The sequence below is a fragment of the Tinamus guttatus genome, unplaced genomic scaffold, assembly GCF_059628265.1.
Source record: "Tinamus guttatus ecotype Peru unplaced genomic scaffold, ASM5962826v1 Tinamus_guttatus_pri_ptg000038l, whole genome shotgun sequence".
NCBI lineage: Eukaryota > Metazoa > Chordata > Aves > Tinamiformes > Tinamidae > Tinamus > Tinamus guttatus.
The window spans coordinates 1623287-1640385 of NW_028288572.1; the positions used below are offsets into that span (position 1 = coordinate 1623287).

General features: G+C 42.0%; 1 protein-coding gene across 1 annotated transcript in view; it reads left to right on the top strand.

Annotated features, from left to right (window-relative positions):
- The window catches only part of COL22A1 (collagen type XXII alpha 1 chain), a 187385-nt gene that overhangs the window by 63803 nt on the left and 106483 nt on the right, over positions 1 to 17099 (top strand). Inside the window, exons 6-11 of the mRNA XM_088535206.1 lie at positions 1340 to 1615; positions 2699 to 2779; positions 3376 to 3489; positions 4099 to 4143; positions 9043 to 9096; positions 9845 to 9880. Of these exons, the coding sequence (XP_088391332.1) occupies positions 1340 to 1615; positions 2699 to 2779; positions 3376 to 3489; positions 4099 to 4143; positions 9043 to 9096; positions 9845 to 9880 (606 nt within the window). The remainder of the gene's footprint in view (positions 1 to 1339; positions 1616 to 2698; positions 2780 to 3375; positions 3490 to 4098; positions 4144 to 9042; positions 9097 to 9844; positions 9881 to 17099) is intronic.

Genomic DNA, 17099 nt, shown 5'->3' on the forward strand with positions numbered 1-17099 from the left:
TTTTTTTTTTTTTCATTTAAAGTCAGTAGCACTTTGGCCCTTACCTGTCTACAGACCTGCCTGGCCTGCAGACCGAAGAGCCCTCTAAGCTGATGCTAATCTGAGCTGGCATTTCCAGACAGCTCGGTGCTCAGCTGCATGTAGATGCTGGATCAGATCTGGAGACATTTGTTGTGGGCTGGTTACATCGGAGCCAGCTCTGCGACAAAGTGGCCAGACCTCTCCCAGCTCTGCAGTTTTTTGTGCAGTCTCCACTCCTTCCTACTGCTGCATCAATTTGGCAAAAGAGGAAATCAAATTGTGAATGAACCGAAGAGTAGCGCCTTCAAAAACCAGTTTCTTCCAAAGCTTGCAACAAGAGGGGTAGGTAGCAAGGTGTTATTAGGAATGGCTTGTGCGTGAAGAGACAGAGACAGGTAGAGGGAGAGAGGCAGAGGTGGGATATGAATTTTGCAGTGGCAAAGCACAGTCATGGTATTTAATACAGGATTTTTTCACTGCCTTTTGAAAATGCTTTATTTGAGACTATTCTGTCTACTCAGGACTGCATATTTCATGAATTACACTTTGCTGCTGTAGTTAGAAAGGAAAACAGTCAAGGCCATCTTAATCCTTATAGCTTTTCTTCAGCCCAATGCCTTGTATCTTCTATTTCCAGTTAACCAAATTAGACCAGGAACCATTCTTTGGCACTGAATGGTTAAGTGGCACGCCTGGCTGTGTTCACACAGCCCTAAGTCTCTTCTGTCTCGAAAGCATAATTATTACTGTGCATTTTGGTTTTCAGTTCAAAGCATCTGAAACAAGGTGTGTACAAACCCATCAGAATGTTTTCATACTAAGAAATGAAGGATGTGTGCATGCCCCAAGCAATGGGTGAGAACTTGTGAGGGTCACTAAGGAGCACAGAACCTACTGGAAAGTGGTGCACTCAGGCTGGAGAACCCAAAGCAGCCCAGCACTGGCTATGCTCCCTTTTGGGAGAGGACCCTGGTATGTGCTACCACCCAACCATGCCCAAGCACTGCTTGCAAGGCATCAAGATGGTGTGGGCTAAAACCATGCTATAGTCTTTGCTCACATGGGAAGACTTTGGATGGTCATGGGTCTGCATCTGAGCGCATGCCCTGACCCATCTTGTTTACTAGAGGACATATAGGCTGCCATCCTGGCTTCATATATCACTAGGAAGGGTGTCCTGCTGTTTGCCAGGATATCTCTTCACCACCTCCTAACTTCGTGATATCACTTGGGGAATCAGTCTAGACTGGAGGCAGGCAATAGAAAGGATGATGTGGCTATACATTTCATCGGCAAAGTAATTTCTGTCTGTTCACAGGTCTCGATCCGACTGGATGGAGAGAACAAGGCAGTGGAATACAATGCCATAGGGCTCACCAAGGATGCCGTGAGAGTGGTCTTTCGAAGCGCTCGAGTCAGTGATCTTTTTGACCGCAGCTGGCACAAAATCGCCCTCAGCATTCAGTCAGAGACTGTCACCCTTTACATAGACTGCAGACTGGTGCAGACACTGCCTATAGAAGACAGGGAAAATATTGACATTCAAGGAAAGACTGTGATTGGCAAACGCTTGTATGATAGCGTCCCCATTGACGTAAGTACTGTGTGTGCTGACTAGAGCTGGGCTGAAGTTCAGCACTGGGCTTGCAGCACCTGATTTTTTTTTTTTAAATGTGATATTATAATTGCCTCTTTCCTTAAGCAGAATCACCTACTGAAATGTTACATGGATCATTTAGCTAAGAGACTAGCCTCTCATTATACACAAGACTTATTGCCACTTTATATGACAGTGTTGATCCCTCTGTAGCAGGGGTTAAAAATGAGAAATCCCTTTAATCTTTCTGATCTTTTTCTGTAGTCCCAGAATGTGTCATAGTTAAAGCCACAGACAGTGTCATTCATGAATACCAGCAAACTGAGTACTGAATTACACATGTAAAGGTCTTTTCTTGTTTGATCTTGACACTGTGAAGGTTTTCACAGGTGGTAGTGACAGATGGGAAAAAAAAAAGAACTTTTTAACTCAGAAGAGTCATGACATAATCTCAATTCCTCAGAAAATATTCTGGTATTAAGAGACTTCTGCTACAGTCAATCTTAGCCTCAAGTTTAAGACCTGCACTTTGGACCAGGATTGTCTGGTAGCAGTGTTAACCCGGTATAACCGTATGGAAGTTATAAAATGCATGATTGTGTAGTGTTTTGAGACTTGTGTAATCTTTCTTAGCTGCACAAAATAGATGGAACGTTCATATTACTGGTAGGAATAACATTTCTCACACAGGGGTAAATGGTCACAGGGGCACAACAGGAGAACAGCAAACCTTATGCCTTGACAAAATTTTCGAAAGAGTGTAGGTGGGCAGAATATATCTTCTCAGACAGGAATTTGGCTAGGACACAGAGGTTAGCATTCTTCCCTGTTTATATGAAAAGCTGCATCAGAATTTTAATAGGTATTTTCAGGGTCTCATTAACTCAGCACTCTCAGAGCATGCTGAGATATTGGTCCATTATTGATATAGAGAAACAGATATTGACTACAGCATCCACAGAATCACTATGAATCTGGCTTTTATTTATTTTCCTCTGCACTGTTTGTAGCCAAACAAAAGGATATGCATTCTTTAATAATTCACTGTCTCTAAGACTATTGTCTCACTTTGTCTTCTAGTTTGATCTGCAGCGGATGGTTATTTACTGTGATTCTCGACATGCTGAGCTGGAAACCTGCTGTGACATTCCCTCTGGACCAGTAAGCTTCTTCCTATTATTAATTCATTTTCACATGAACACTCTTTATTGAAATATATTACATGAATCAGGGGATGTGCCAGTGTGAGTTTGTCATTTTTATAATGAGAGTGAATGAGTCTTAATTATACAATTGGTAATGCAGCAGTACCAGAAGATGACCACACTGAAGAGATGAGTATAAGGAATTAGAAATTTCTAAGCCCTTTTTCCTTGTCAAACTGTCAGGAGAAACAAACCCTGAAGTGATGATAGAACAACAGAAATTCAGCGTGAAATACTCAGCATGTTTCCCACTGTTTTATTGGGGAAGAACTGAAACAATACCAGTAGCTGCTTAATTTCATCTGCTCTCAGTAGACACTTCCACCCTCCTTTCTTTCCTTTTCCCTAGATCCTGGTTAAAAAGATTCATTTCTCACTTTGTCATCTTTTTCCCTATTGCCTGAATGAATGGCTGAATTTCGTTCCTCAGTGCGACATGTTTAGCACTGCATTATGCACTCGTGCCAGTGTGGTTTCTTTAAAGAGGGGAAAAGGGACAGCTGGGTTTCTAGCACTGAAGGCTTCATAATGACCATGAGTGTTTGGGTGCAGTGCCAGGTCACGGTCCTGACAGAAGCACCACCCCTCGAAGTGAAGCCCACTGTTGGCAGTGAACAAGTTGGCCACCTCAAGACTGTCAATTGCTCCTGTCCAGCTGGAGAAAAGGTGAGCGCTGTGTTTTCTTTGGCGACTTATGGATGAGATGGAAATGGAACTATGACGCCACATGAGTGATTTACAAGAAGGCCTGGTTTTGTTTGTGAAGCATTTTAAGGCCTATTAGTGCAAAGTAATCCATAGTAAGAAGCAGGCATTGTGTTATTCACAGGCAGCATGTCTCCAGAAGAAATGGCTGTCTTCCTAATTGTTTTCTCTTTACCTAATTCAGTACTTTTTGCCATTCTAATAGTCTTGGAAGCAACCTTAATAATGGGGTGGTTAGTTTTATCTGCTCCAGGTGTGTGCATCCTTCTTAATAAGTAGGAAGAAAACCTCCTTAATAAGGAGATTCTCCTTAAGGAGTAGGAGGGAGTTCTGGAGGTGAGTATAGCTGTGCCTCATGGTCTTAAAAACACTGGGTCTATTTACGTTGTTTATGATTATAAGCTATGAAGGGGTGGGTAGGAAACTGTCTTTATTCTTGAGAGCATGTCTATTATTAATCTGCTAGTTGCTGAGCCTGGAAAAACCTTCCATTCTCTGCTTTGGGATTGGGTCACTTACTTTGTTGTGTGATGAGAAGCCTGGCCTAACTAAACCTATCTTTTCTTTTAGGGAGAGAGAGGCCAAGTTGGTCCTGAAGGCCCTAGAGGTCAAAAGGTCAGTGGTATGTGCTAGTCAATCCATTTAAGAACAAAAATAAGAATTTTGGGTGCTAAGTAAGCTGAAGAGTTTGAGGAAATGAGTGAATTTAGCGTATGGCTGACTTTAGATAGGCTTGCATGACCCTGAAAAAGTGTAGGGGACTCTGTCTCCCTTTTACTTTTTTCTTTTCTTTTTTTTCTCCTTTAGGCTCACATTTGAATTTCTCTATTGCATCTTTATGTCACTTAGAATAAGTTCAGGGTTATGAGGAGATGTGTTTTTGGGGGTATGTTTTTTTGCTAGCAGCACTGAAAAGGAGCCCATTAACACTGAGATATGCTTGCCTCGAGCTGCAGAAGAGTATTCTTTTTTGCTTCCATGTGTATATAAATAGCAACTTTCTATTTTTATTTGTGACAGTTTAAGTAATGAGGGGTTATTCTGAAGAATGTCAGAGCCGTGGGAGATTGCTGAGAGGAGGCTGCAGAAGAGCGATGACGACTGTAATGCAGCAGCTCCTGGTGTCTTTCACTGACGTATTGAGGTCTGCACTGGCAAGGGAGTCTGTGCTGCATAACACGATGGAGTGCTAAGCACATCTGTGGAATATGTAATGGTGCATCTCCAAGCACAGAGTTAAAACCTAATCACAGTGTACACTCCAGCTCTGTGGCTATATGGATAGCTATGTTGTTTCTCGTTCCTGAGTGCCTTAGGCAGCTTAAATAACAGATCTCTCCGCTAGCAGCTGCCTCATGCTGCAGGTGGGTGACTGAATGGGTATGCAGAATTGAGTGACTCCTTCCTGACCTTAGTTGTCCATGACCATAAAGCCAGGGCAGGACTGAGGGAGCTGGGCCTGTTCAGCCTGGAGAAGAGAAGGCTGAGAGGGGACCTGAGCAGTGTCTATAAGTACCTCAAGGGAGGCAGTGAGGGGGATGGTGCTGGCCTCTTTTCCGGGGTGGCCACCGACAGAACTAGAGGTAATGGCCACAAACTGAAGCACCAAAAGTTCCACAGGAACTTAAGGAAAAATTTCTTAACAGTGAGGGTGACAGAGCACTGGAACAGGCTGCCCAGAGAGGTTGCGGAGTCTCCTTCTCTGGAGATCTTCAAAACCCGCTTGGACGCAGTCCTGTGCCACGTGCTCTAGGTGACCCTGCGTGTGCAGGGGGGGTTGGACTAGATGATCTCTAGAGGTCCCTTCCAACCTTAAGCATTCTATGATTCTATGACTGTCCTAGGGTCCTAGAGGTATCGAGGATACAGTGTAAGACCAGACTCTGACAGTGATTTGGTACAAAGAGCCAATTACTTGAGACAAATAGCTTCTGTATCTGTTAAATAAAGCAAATAATGTTTCTTTCCTGACTGGCAAAGATGCTGTGATTAAGTGATATATAACACTCTTGATAGGAGTTCTCACATAGCTGTTGCTGATTGCTGTGGCCCTACTCCACATGCAGAGGATTACCTTGTCCCTCCTCTCTGTTCTTGAAGCATCACTGAGCTACCCATGCTGCAATACTGGCCACTGGGAGGAAGGCCAAAGCTCTTTCCCATTATTAGCAGCTGGTCCTTTATTATGGAAAGACTATCCTCACAAAAAATGAGATTGACTTCTACATTATGTTTTTCTAAATATTAGTAATATGTTCTAGGCTTGTCCATTTTGTCTCTCCTCATTTTTATGGGTCAAGGGTTGTACTTTAAATTTTGTGTGTAATGTGGCTTGTAGTACTTTTTCGAGGTTTAAAAGAAGTATTAAGGGTTTTTACTGGTTACATGAATCTAAGAGCTGGTCCTTCAACAAACATTCAAAATAAATTATATGTTGTGAACAAAACTCATGAGGTTTGATTAAAACATACTAAGAAGTGAGTGCAACATAAGAAAACACCAAGCATTAGCTGACTAGAAAGAGAAGTGGGAGTAAATTACTGAGTAAGAAAATAAATTATCTATCTGGAAAAGGTGGAAAATAAGTGACTTCAGGACTCTGAGTCAGAAGTCATGTTTTTGGCTACAGATGCTGTCACTACTAAGCATATCTTACTTAAGGTCAGTTGCAAGGTTAAAGTCTATCTCTAAATAATTGGGACCCAAGGGATATTTGGGTAGGTTGTAGGTATATGAGCATTACCCAAGACTATTTTACAGGCTGATATGGAGAATTGCCCTGTAAGGGACTATATACCCCTCTTAATATCTAGGAAAAGCAGCAGGTTTGGTTACATTAGAAAAACAGCATGCCGCTGGTGAGAGTCATCACAGAAATGAGTTCCACCAGAAGATAAAAACAATGACACAGGTCAATTAAGGAAAAAAACATTCTCTAGAGAGACTGATAAAGGAAGGAGGACTATGAGGGTCCTTCCCTTCTCCAAGAAGGGTGGTTTCTTTCTGTCCCCGCTACACTAGCAGTAGCTCCTGATCCGCTCAGCCCATATTGAAGAGAGTCAGCTGGAGGAGATCTTTGCAGTTACTACCACAGTAGCTTTAATTTTCTGGGACTGAAGACAGACTAGGCTATAGACTCTGGCATCCAGAGTTCTAAAAACATATCCCTTCTAAAAGAAGGCAAACTTTTCCTATGATAGTGTCTGACTTGCAAAAAAATGCATCTATATAATATATATACAGTATGGGAAGTTAACAAGTTTCTATTCCTCGCTAATTTAAGTCTCCAAACCCAAGGTGAAATAGTTGCTCTTGCAGTTATTAGAGAGAAAAATCTCCCAGAGATGAAGCCCTCTACCTCAATCATCCATGCTGCCAAACTAAGGGTAATGTATTGTGACACAGCATATACATTTTGGAAGGAGATACAGCAAAGGAAGCTATTGAGGGGAAAAGTGAAGTGGGAAATATCCTAGAAAGAACTGGTAAACGTACCTGAAGCTAGGTCCTACAGATAAATATTAGAGGCTAAGAATTTAGCAGTCCGGTCTAATTTTCCCCCAATGCACCTCACGCTTGCTGTGTTGTTTAGAGGCAGACACACTAGTTGGTTGGGCTTTGGACAGAGAGCCATCAAGCCCCTGCTCTGTTTCAGCACTGACATCAATATGTGCTCTGAGATTAGGAAAAATTGCTTCTCTGAGAAATTGTTTCCCATGCAAATAATAGAAATGATCTTGCTTACTTGCATTTGGGAAGTTTGTGAAGGCCAGAGGTCTCTAATAGAATACCCTTATTTTTCTCTCCAGAATTAGAAAGGAGTTTTGCCTCGTCTTAAGGGGCCTAAAAGACAGCTGTATAAAACCTTGTATGAACTTTGCTACGGCCTATTAGATTAAATTGATTGTGATTTTATTTTTACATACATGTCACTTGTGCTGTGAGGATTTTTCCCTTTGGCAAACATGCTAGAGATGAAGCAAAGAAATCTTCCTCTTGCATCTCATTTTTAAAGTCTCATCAGGGAAAAGAAAGCATGATCCTGGCAAAAGCTTGAACATCTCGCACAGCTAAATGCATTTTATGGGCATATATCAGGACAAATTCAATTTAGTCATAAAACTAAATCTGCTACTGCAGTCCATGTGGGGGAGGTTTGGGCAGTGCAGGGGTCATTGAATGCATTGCTGCTGTTGTGCTTTAGAAGCCCTTTGGTAGGTCTGGGACTCCTGGACGCTGTGTCCCCACCAAATAAAAAGTTCTAGCTCCAAAGCACTTCAAGTCACTATAAGCAGAAGAAACTAGGAGACAAAAACAGGTGAGGAAAATACAAAAAACAGAGACTTAGTACTTGTTAGTGATTGATAAGGAGCTCAGCACAGTCTATTTCTGGCCTGTTCCTTTGTGGTAGGACCAGGAAGGAGCAAGGAAGGCGACACAGGCAGAGCATTCTGCTCCAGCAGCTCCTGGTGCTATGGGAATCAAAGCATCTGCAGGCAGTACTGAGAATAGCCTTAAATTGTGTTTAGTTGGGGGTATATCCTCAGGTGGCCTCCTCTTCCAGTATTGCAAATGTGGAGTGGTACATGAAAATGATTTGCAGGTGTTCTCTTCTACTTGCTGTTTTGGAAGCAATTTGTAGCTCTGTAGCTAATAGATATTATCAAATGGTGCATCCTCCTTGGCTCTATCCCTTTCCTCCCTACCCCATAAACTATTTTTTAAAATTATTTTCCTAGGAACAGAGTGAGGAAAAAAACTGGGATGGGATCTTTTAAATAATTTTTCTCTTTTCCTCTCTATGTATTTACTTCACCAATCTTCATTCTTCTCCCTATAATTATACATATACTTTCAGTTTTCCCCCATGTTCTCTTCTTTCCCTTCCATTTGAAGGAGTAGAGAGAGACTTTGTTGCACATTTGTGCTAGAACACGCAGGAGTCAGCTGATTGTGAAAATCTAGCATGAATGAAAAATCTTTTTTGAAACTAGAATTATAGAAATAACCCTGAAATCTTGAGGACTTTTTGAACTTTTTTCCATATTCTAGGTTTGCACTCTCCAGGTCCTATGCAAACCACTTCTGAATGCAGGTAGTCCTTTCTGGTTTAATAGAAAGTAAAATATTTTGAAGTACCCAAAAGAGCTCTTTACCTTGTCAGTGCATCCTGAGGGATTATAGCAGCATGAAAAAAAATCATTTTTAAAACTTGCATGTTAAAATCAATATAAATGCAGTGGAGTCCCCCCAGTTCTGGTAGGAGCTAGAATCTTGTCAGTAAAGACCAGTGGGAACAGAAATGTCCATAATCTTACTCAAAGCCTTATTGTACCACTTGATAAAGAAAACAAGTCACCCATGAGCTAACAACAAAATAAAGACTAATGTGGAACATCTCTCAAGTGAGGCCAAAGGGGAAGGAGAAGAGGAAGTCTTACCTGTTATCCTCATGTCTCTCAAAAGAGGAATGAATCGTCTCTGTGGTATGAACACCCTTTCTTATCTTTCAAGGGAGAAAGTGGCAGCCAAGGACTTCCCGGGATCCGAGGAGAGAAAGGAGAGTCAGTAAGTAAGAAAAAAGTTTGAAAACCAAGTAGTTGTGTTTTTTCTCTACGCTGAAGCTTTTCCTGCCATGCCATATGCTTTCTTGAATACGCAGCTCTTGCTGCTCAGTTATCCCAGGCAGAAGCTGATCTTTCTAGTGCCCAGTAGCATCCCTTGGAGAGGGAGAAATGGATGGATTCCTTCCTGAATTTGGCTGATAACTGGCTTAGTATTGGCCTTTTAATTAAAATATGTGATTTGGATGTACTGGATTTTAGCACAGCTTTTCACTGAACAGAAAGAAAACTGCACACAAAGAAGGGGCAAGTCTGTCTCAACTCTTCTGCATTCAGATGAGTGAGATCCAGCTTTCCCCAGTTGCAATTAATGCAAATGTCAGACTGGATTTTTAGGCAAGAACATTTTTAACCCTGTTTCAAATTCAATCTGATTAGGGTTGTTGGCATGTAGGGTTTTATAAACATAATGTTAGACTACATCCAGAATGGAGAATAAGACATTTTCTGGGGCTGACGGGGAAAGTTGGGGATGGGTTCTCTATTTTAATTCCTCGCTGTTTTATTATGAAGAAGTTACTGCCAAGGAATGCTACTTAACCTAAATTAGCTGTCCTGTAACTTGTGTGTCTATATATGTATGTGTGAAGTGTGTGTATATATATACGTGCATATATATCATAATAGGATATTTATAAGCATAATTTGACATCTCTGATATCAAACGTACTTTTTTCTCCCCTTCTTTCCAGGGCAGAGGTTATGGCAGGGGAGAAAAAGGAGAAAAGGTAAGATTCAGTGCTTGATTGGGTTAAATAAACTACAGATGCTTTGTGCTTAGCTCGAAGGTCGCTTTTGGAGCGTGCGGAATGCAGGGGATGTGACACAGTTGGATCTCTGAGAGAGGCTTTTACACCGTTTGGAACTTCTTTCCACAGCAGGAAAAAAAGAGTGTTGAGTTCTATCTGTGAATATAAAACTATCAAATTGAAGTCTTTGTGTAAGTCTCAGTGATTTCATGGAGGATAATGAAATAAAGGAACTCTCTTGGAGCGGATGAAAAACAAAGGGAAAGCATGAGCATATTGAATTTTCAATGGGATTAAACTGGTGTCCTGAAGACATTTCTATAACATTTCATTTCATTGAATATTTTCATTAGTAACCTAAAGGAGGAAAGGCAGAGTACTAAGCAGGACAGAGAATTAGGTTTGGAGGTTAAAATTAAAGATACAGAGTAATGCTGTTTAAAAACTGCATGGTCCTCCATCTTGGAAAAATACGTTAAATAGGAAACAAAGCATCACTGGACTAATTTGTATTAAAACAAATGTGGTTTTCCAGGTAATTAAGGCTGCAAACGCCAACAAAATGCATCCGCATATCTGGGCTGCAGAAAAGGAGCAGTTTCCTTCTGTAACTATATTGCAAACACTTTACTGCTAAAAACAGGGAAATGAGAGAAGAGCAATAGGAAAAAAATGACAAGTTCTAGGGGATATCTGGTTAAATTAAGAACGAAGTATGGATCATACTGAAAACAAGATTAGAAACTTGTGAAGCGGGGTGTTCTGTGGTTGCCCAGTTGCTCAGCAGATTTAAAATAATACTGGATTGCAGTGTGAAAGGAAGAACCCTGCATTAACAAGACTGTGGTATTTACGACCATTGTATCTTCTCAATTGTTTTTTCTGTGATTATGATATATTGATTGTATAAGGCAGTGAATCATGTGAAATTGCATTCTAAATGATGGTTGCTTATGGCAGAAAATATTTGTGAGCTGTGCCATAGATGTGGGAGCTATAAAGAATATTTTTCAGCATCCATCTTTCTGCAGTCTTCCTACTGACAGCCAGTATTTAGCCTTTGAGACTCAGAATTCAGCCTTTGGAAACCAGCTCGTGTTTGGCAGGTGGTGAAAGTCAGCAGTCTGATGGGAAACATTATATTTACAATAGAGCTGTGCTGCAGCTGAAGTGAATTCTTGCTTTCTTACATTTTGGCCTCTGCAGAACAGCAGCAGCAAACATCATTCCACCTACATTATTGCTTTGTCTAGAAAAATAAGTTTGGATTGGGGCATGGAAGAGAGAAAAGAAAACAAACCTACAGATGCGATATATCTGTTGGACTTCTCTGTTTGGAATAGCTGAACAACATTGCTGGCTGCCACAAACACATATGTAGGCGTTGGAGATCCATGAGGTTATGGCCAGCTTGTTTTGTTTGGTTGTTTCTCCTGCCAGCTGAGGCAACACGCACCCACGTTAGATGGTGGAGGATACCATGTGGAGGATACCATCAGTGCCCAGTGTGTGTCCTGCGTGTCTGCCCAGTGGTTGAGGTTTCAGTTCTATTGCTGATGGAGGATGGAGATATTTCTGCTGTGCAGAACTGGCTTGATTAAAACAGGAGCTGGGGAATATATGCATGTGTGATTGCATGTATAATTTTTCCTCAACTCAAAAGGTCATGTTCAAGGGCTGCCTTCAGCAGTGGAAGGGGTATGTGTCCATGTACCACAGTGAAGGACTGTGTGTATGTCAGCTTGGTGATACAGGAGGTGTGTGTGCGTGATGGAATAGCTGTTGTGTGGACTGAAATTCAGTGAAGTGGGTGCAAGTGCTTGTAATGCTAGTTACAGTCTGTACCTCTGAGGAAAAGGGGGGTGGGGAAAGGAAGAGAAACTATGAAAAAGGAGAAAAGAGGAGGAGATAGGATAGGAGGAACTTCAGACACAGGATGTGATGCACCTTAAAGGAGTTGTGCAGTTTCCATTTGTATGCCTTCTGCATTGTAATGGCTGCATCTATATGAATTCTTATTTTCCCTCTTGCTATGACAGCTTCGTTTCCTGCAGTTTTATGGTTATGGGACACAGGGCTTCAAATAGCCCCAGTCTTTCTGATACCTTCTCTGTGTGTGGTGTGGAGTCCTTTGTAAGGACAAGGCTCACATGGTAAGTACTGATGGAAGGTTATCTTGCTGTTGAGGAAAAAAACATGAGATGGTGAAATTAATTGCCCACACACAATACTTGGGAAAAGCATGACATGGTAGGTGCTTGGCACGAGCACAGCTGGAAAATGCTGTAATAAAGGGATGATTTTGTGTGAGGTCTGAGACATTTGTTAGAGGACAAGTCCTGTTCCTTTCCAAGAGGACAGTGGAGGCACTGGCCTTGTTTTCTGGGTCATTATATCTATGTTAAAGCTAGAATGATGCTTGTAGATAGGCACAACATGCCAAGCACATCATTAGTGATGAATCAAAAGATAATGCAGCTGTTGACACAAGGAATTGTGTGATTTTTGAAGATGAGAAAAATCACTGTGATGGCTCAAGTGACAACCTAGGTATGTGCTGCCATCTCTAAATATGTCAGTCTAATGAGGGATGCTTGTTACGTGCAGACCAAGGATGTACATATAGATAAGCATGGGCAGTAACACAGCACATCTTCAGGAGCTCATGCAGACTGCTCATAGGTGGGTTTACTTGTTTAGATTTGATTCAGTTGCCACTGCTTTGGATTGGATCTTATATTTCAGTTGTTGACTGTCGTCTTTCAACTCTTGCTGCTGTCAAGTGTTTACCCCTGTGGCACAAGACCATACTATATTTCTTCTCATAAATTAGCACCTATGTATTGTGTGCTGACTTCTTTAAATGTATCTGTGTTACCAAACTGCTGATATACATGGGTTAATATCCAAAGCTATAACACAGTTGCTCTGAAGCATTGCTTGGCTCTGTTCCGTAGGTTATTTGAACTTTGCCAAAACAAATGGGATCCTTCCTGTAAGGATTATAGCACAAGTCTACAGACCTCTATTTTTCCAAGAGGAGTAGGTGTGGGAGTTGAGTGAGGGCAGAAAGAATAGCTGAAGAGCATTTTTGAGGATGATTCAAGCAAGATAAGGTTTCAGTGGCTGTTGATCAAAGTCTGAGAAATCATGTTTGACAAGGGAGGTTCTGTACACTACGATGGCTGCATTCCTGAGGCACAACCATCCACATCACAAGGTAGCATGCCCTTTCGATGCACCCATATAGACTTTGCCTTTGAAGCTTTTTAAAATTTACACCCTATTCTGGCAAGGCAGTGAGCATTACCTCAGGGATGCTGAGCCACCTTCTTGAATTGTTAGAGCCAAGGATAATGAGAAGGTTCTGCGGGCAGGAAGAGGCCCGGCAGAATGGCAAATGGAGGATTTTGGAGGGGGTATGACAGAAATCTCTAATATTTGTGGCATGGAGTTATCAGTGGGTAACTTTTTCACTGTTTCTTCCATTGTAAGAGCTAAGTGAAAGCATGCAAATAGCTGATGTCGAGTTTAAAATGAGCAAAGTGAAGTTGCTCTTTGCACAATATGTATTCAAACTCCTCTTTACATTATGCTCTGGAGGTTAAAAGTTTCTGTGTTGAAATACGTACAAATTGAAGAAGACCTGTTGTGCTATTCAGTGCAAACACATTATCTTTGCTTGAGGGAGTCAGTGAGTTGCTTCAAGACTTCTCAACACCCTGAAGAAGTTGTGTTGCACACTTGACCTGTTCCATACACTACTGGCCACTGTTGCAGATAAGATGCAGGCCAGCTGTACCTTTGGTGTGACTGCTAGTAGCAGTTCTTATGTTCTTGGATATGATTCTGGGTGAATATCCATCAACTTGTTGAAGAGAAGGAGAAAATTTTGATGGGATTACTTGTCCAAGAAGGAGTGAAACTTTACTGTGAGGTATCAGTATAAAGTCTATGTCGCCCATCAGTATGGAGTTGCAGGTTCACTTCTGAAATGACTACACTTGCTCTGGATGCTGCCTCCTGTCAGATGTTTTGGCTCCTCAGCAGAGATGTGCCAGTTGTCTGCACAACTGGTAACTCATTGAAGGATGATTTGTGCCACTGCTGTCTGTAGCTGTTGAAGAAGAGTCTCTGACTCCTGGTGTGCAGAGGAACCAGTTATGAAATGGTTCAGTTAGTCATGTACAGTTCCTGATGGGGGGGAAGCATAGGAGTCAAGGGATTGCTACTGTGATTTTTATTTCTTTCCCACAGAAAACAACTCTGTAGGGAGGGGAGAACTCCAACAAGGAGCATCCACCTTCTCCTGCAGAGACAAGGAATGAAGGTTTCATTCTGCCTTACAGTGTCCTACAGGAGTTCCCTCACTAAAGTTTCCAGGAGTAACTGAGCTTTCTCTGTGCTTTGTGTTTCTCTTCGTGCTAATAATCATATAGGCAGCAATGAACATGAAAAATAACTGTAGTAGTTTAATTCTGTATTCTCCTAACAATGTGTTTTTGTGGTAATGACCCTGCAACAAAAAAAACAAGACTGTTATTACGGGGTTTCTAGGGATAAAAAAAGCTCTGAAGTGGCTTGGCCTATTAGAGATACAGTGACTGCAAGGCCAAGTGCAGAAAAGAAAACTAGGCAGATGGTTAACGCTATGGGTTAGACTGCAAGAGACTTAGGTTAAGGCTGGGCTTGGACAGATATGCTGAATGTGGGAAGTTAACTAGTGTTCATTCCTATAAAACGAAGATGGAGAACGTCTTTCCTGCCACGCTTTATCTACCTCGTCTTCCAGATCCTTCAAATTAAGGTTTTGCTTCCCTTGCCATTATTTATCTTCCAAACTGGAAACATAGCCATGTTTATAGCCTCCAGAAAAGCTGTGGAAATTTACTGTATGAAAGGATATGCCTATCCACACAGAGTCCTGTGCTCTCTTTGCTTCAGGGCAGCTGAACATAAGGAGGGTCTGACCTGAAAGCCATGCAGCTTCCTTACCCCAGGGCTGGGCTGTCAGCAGGAGTTACCAAATCAGCCTGGGTGCAGAGGCTGTGGGTCAGAGCTGCCCCTGACCCAGGGACTGGGAGCACGAGCGGCGTGAGTTCAGGTCTGCCTACCGAAGGTGCTGCAGGTAGAGCTGGAATCTGACACGGCCTGGTAGCTGGAGGGCAGGGTAGCTTCTGCTTTGGCATTTTTAAAGTGTGCATTTTAGGACATTAGAGCTGTGTGTGCTGCTCAGATGCAGGTTGGGCTGGAAGGTTTGTGTTCAGTGGCATTTTTAGATACACAGTCCCAGTCTTGGATTAAAAGCGGCTTGGATGCAAGGCAGTTGGGCCAGAGGGCTTGAATAACCAACTGAAACCCTAGAAGTGGGGGCATGTGCTCCAGACACTTGCACAAGACAGAACTTTAGCTTGTAGATATTAAGACGTAGTCTTTATGCCCACAGTAACAGAATAAAACTAGTCCTTGATCCTGGGGCTGACTTGGGTGCTCTTTTCAAGGCTAAAACCTGAGTCCCTCTACAAGAGAGGTGCTCCAGAGAGGCCACAGGGTTTATTTGGGTTGCTGTGACATTCAGATATTGTCACCAAGACAATAAGCCCTTATGTTGCTGAGTTTAGCTAGGCCTGGCCAGTGGAAGGATGACTCTGAAAGACTTAAGAAGCAGGGGAGTGGTAGTGTCCTCAGAGCCCTGGGATTCAGAGCAGTGGACAGTGTTTGTTAAGCTGCAAAATACTGACAGTAACAAGATAGGAAAATCACTTCTAGCTTTAGAGATGGTACTGATTTTAGAGTTGAAATAAATAAAATGCCCAGTAATTGGTGTTCCTGGGAGACAGTGGCTGTGGGGCCCCTGCAGGTTTGGATTCTCAGTACTCGGATCCTGTTCGTTTATTACAGGATTAAAAAAAAAAAAAAAGAAAAAGTGAGCATGGCTCAAACTGACCTGATAATGAAACCTGAAAATTGCAGCATCTGCAGAACTTTATTTTCTGCTGGGTATGTTATCCCTTGGGATCCATTCTTAGCTACTGGCTTCATCTGGTTAAGGTCATCCAGCACTTAACCTCTCAATTCAACATTTACACATCTGTAGTACAGCACTTTATCTACTTCATAAGGTTGTCGGGCAGTTCTTTTGAGTCATTCATATCCGCCATTTCTCTTCTGAATCTTCAGATGAAAGGGTAAAGTATATTAATATTTGTATCAGCTTTAGGACTCTGTGAGTACAGTCTAAATCCTCTTGTGTATGCAGGCAGTTTCAGTCTGCATATCTATTTTTGCGTCCTCTTCCTTGTAGTTAAAATATGTTCTGCACAGTTAAGTAACTGTGGTTCAATGGAGTTCTTATTCTTAACAATAATTAGAGGGTTTTAGATAGATTCTGTGGTTTTCTGTGACCCAGAATAACAGCTGCAGATTGTAATAAACAACTCAAAGCCAGATCACATGCTAATTGTGCATTGTGACAACTTAATTCTCAGCAGTACAGGAATACTAGTACCTTGTTTTTTCTTTACAAAAACTTAGAAATTACTTTTCCGTTTTGGCTGCTGGCTTTCAGGCGCACTGCTGGTATGTAATGACATCTGCTGGCAACCAGGAGGTTGTGAAATCTCCAGCACTTGTTTCTTCAGACAATTTCTGTGCAGAAATCCCCTGGCTGTGTGTAAAGGGAGCATTTTGGAAAGCTTTGCCATCCCTGACAGAAGAACTGAAACAAAAAAACACAATCACGAGAATCTGACTTTACAGATACCCAGTGTTTGGATGCAGGATACTCCGAGCTGCATGGCAATTAGCAAGTATGGATTAGCTAGCTTTCCTAGCAGTCAGGAGTATATCTCATAGCTTAGACAGCAGAAGCCTTATAGACTGGCAGTAGTGGCCTGCTTTATATCAAAGGCATCTTAGGTGTTCTCTGCCCCTCTCCCTACTACACACTTCAACATCTGTCCTTCATCTCAAGCTCTTCAGGAGATTCTGGTCTCCTGTTCAGGTTAAGCAGACAAATCTTCCCCTTTGCACATATGCAGCATTCCTCATAGCTTGTTGTGTAACCATGCACGGCCGAGGACAGCACTCGGAGCAAGTGGAGAGGCAAGTGAAATGGGTTGGGAGTGTGATTGGCAGCATGTTACAGAGTTCTTTACTTGCCCAAGCACCACCCAGGGCATCTCAAATTTTCCCTTTT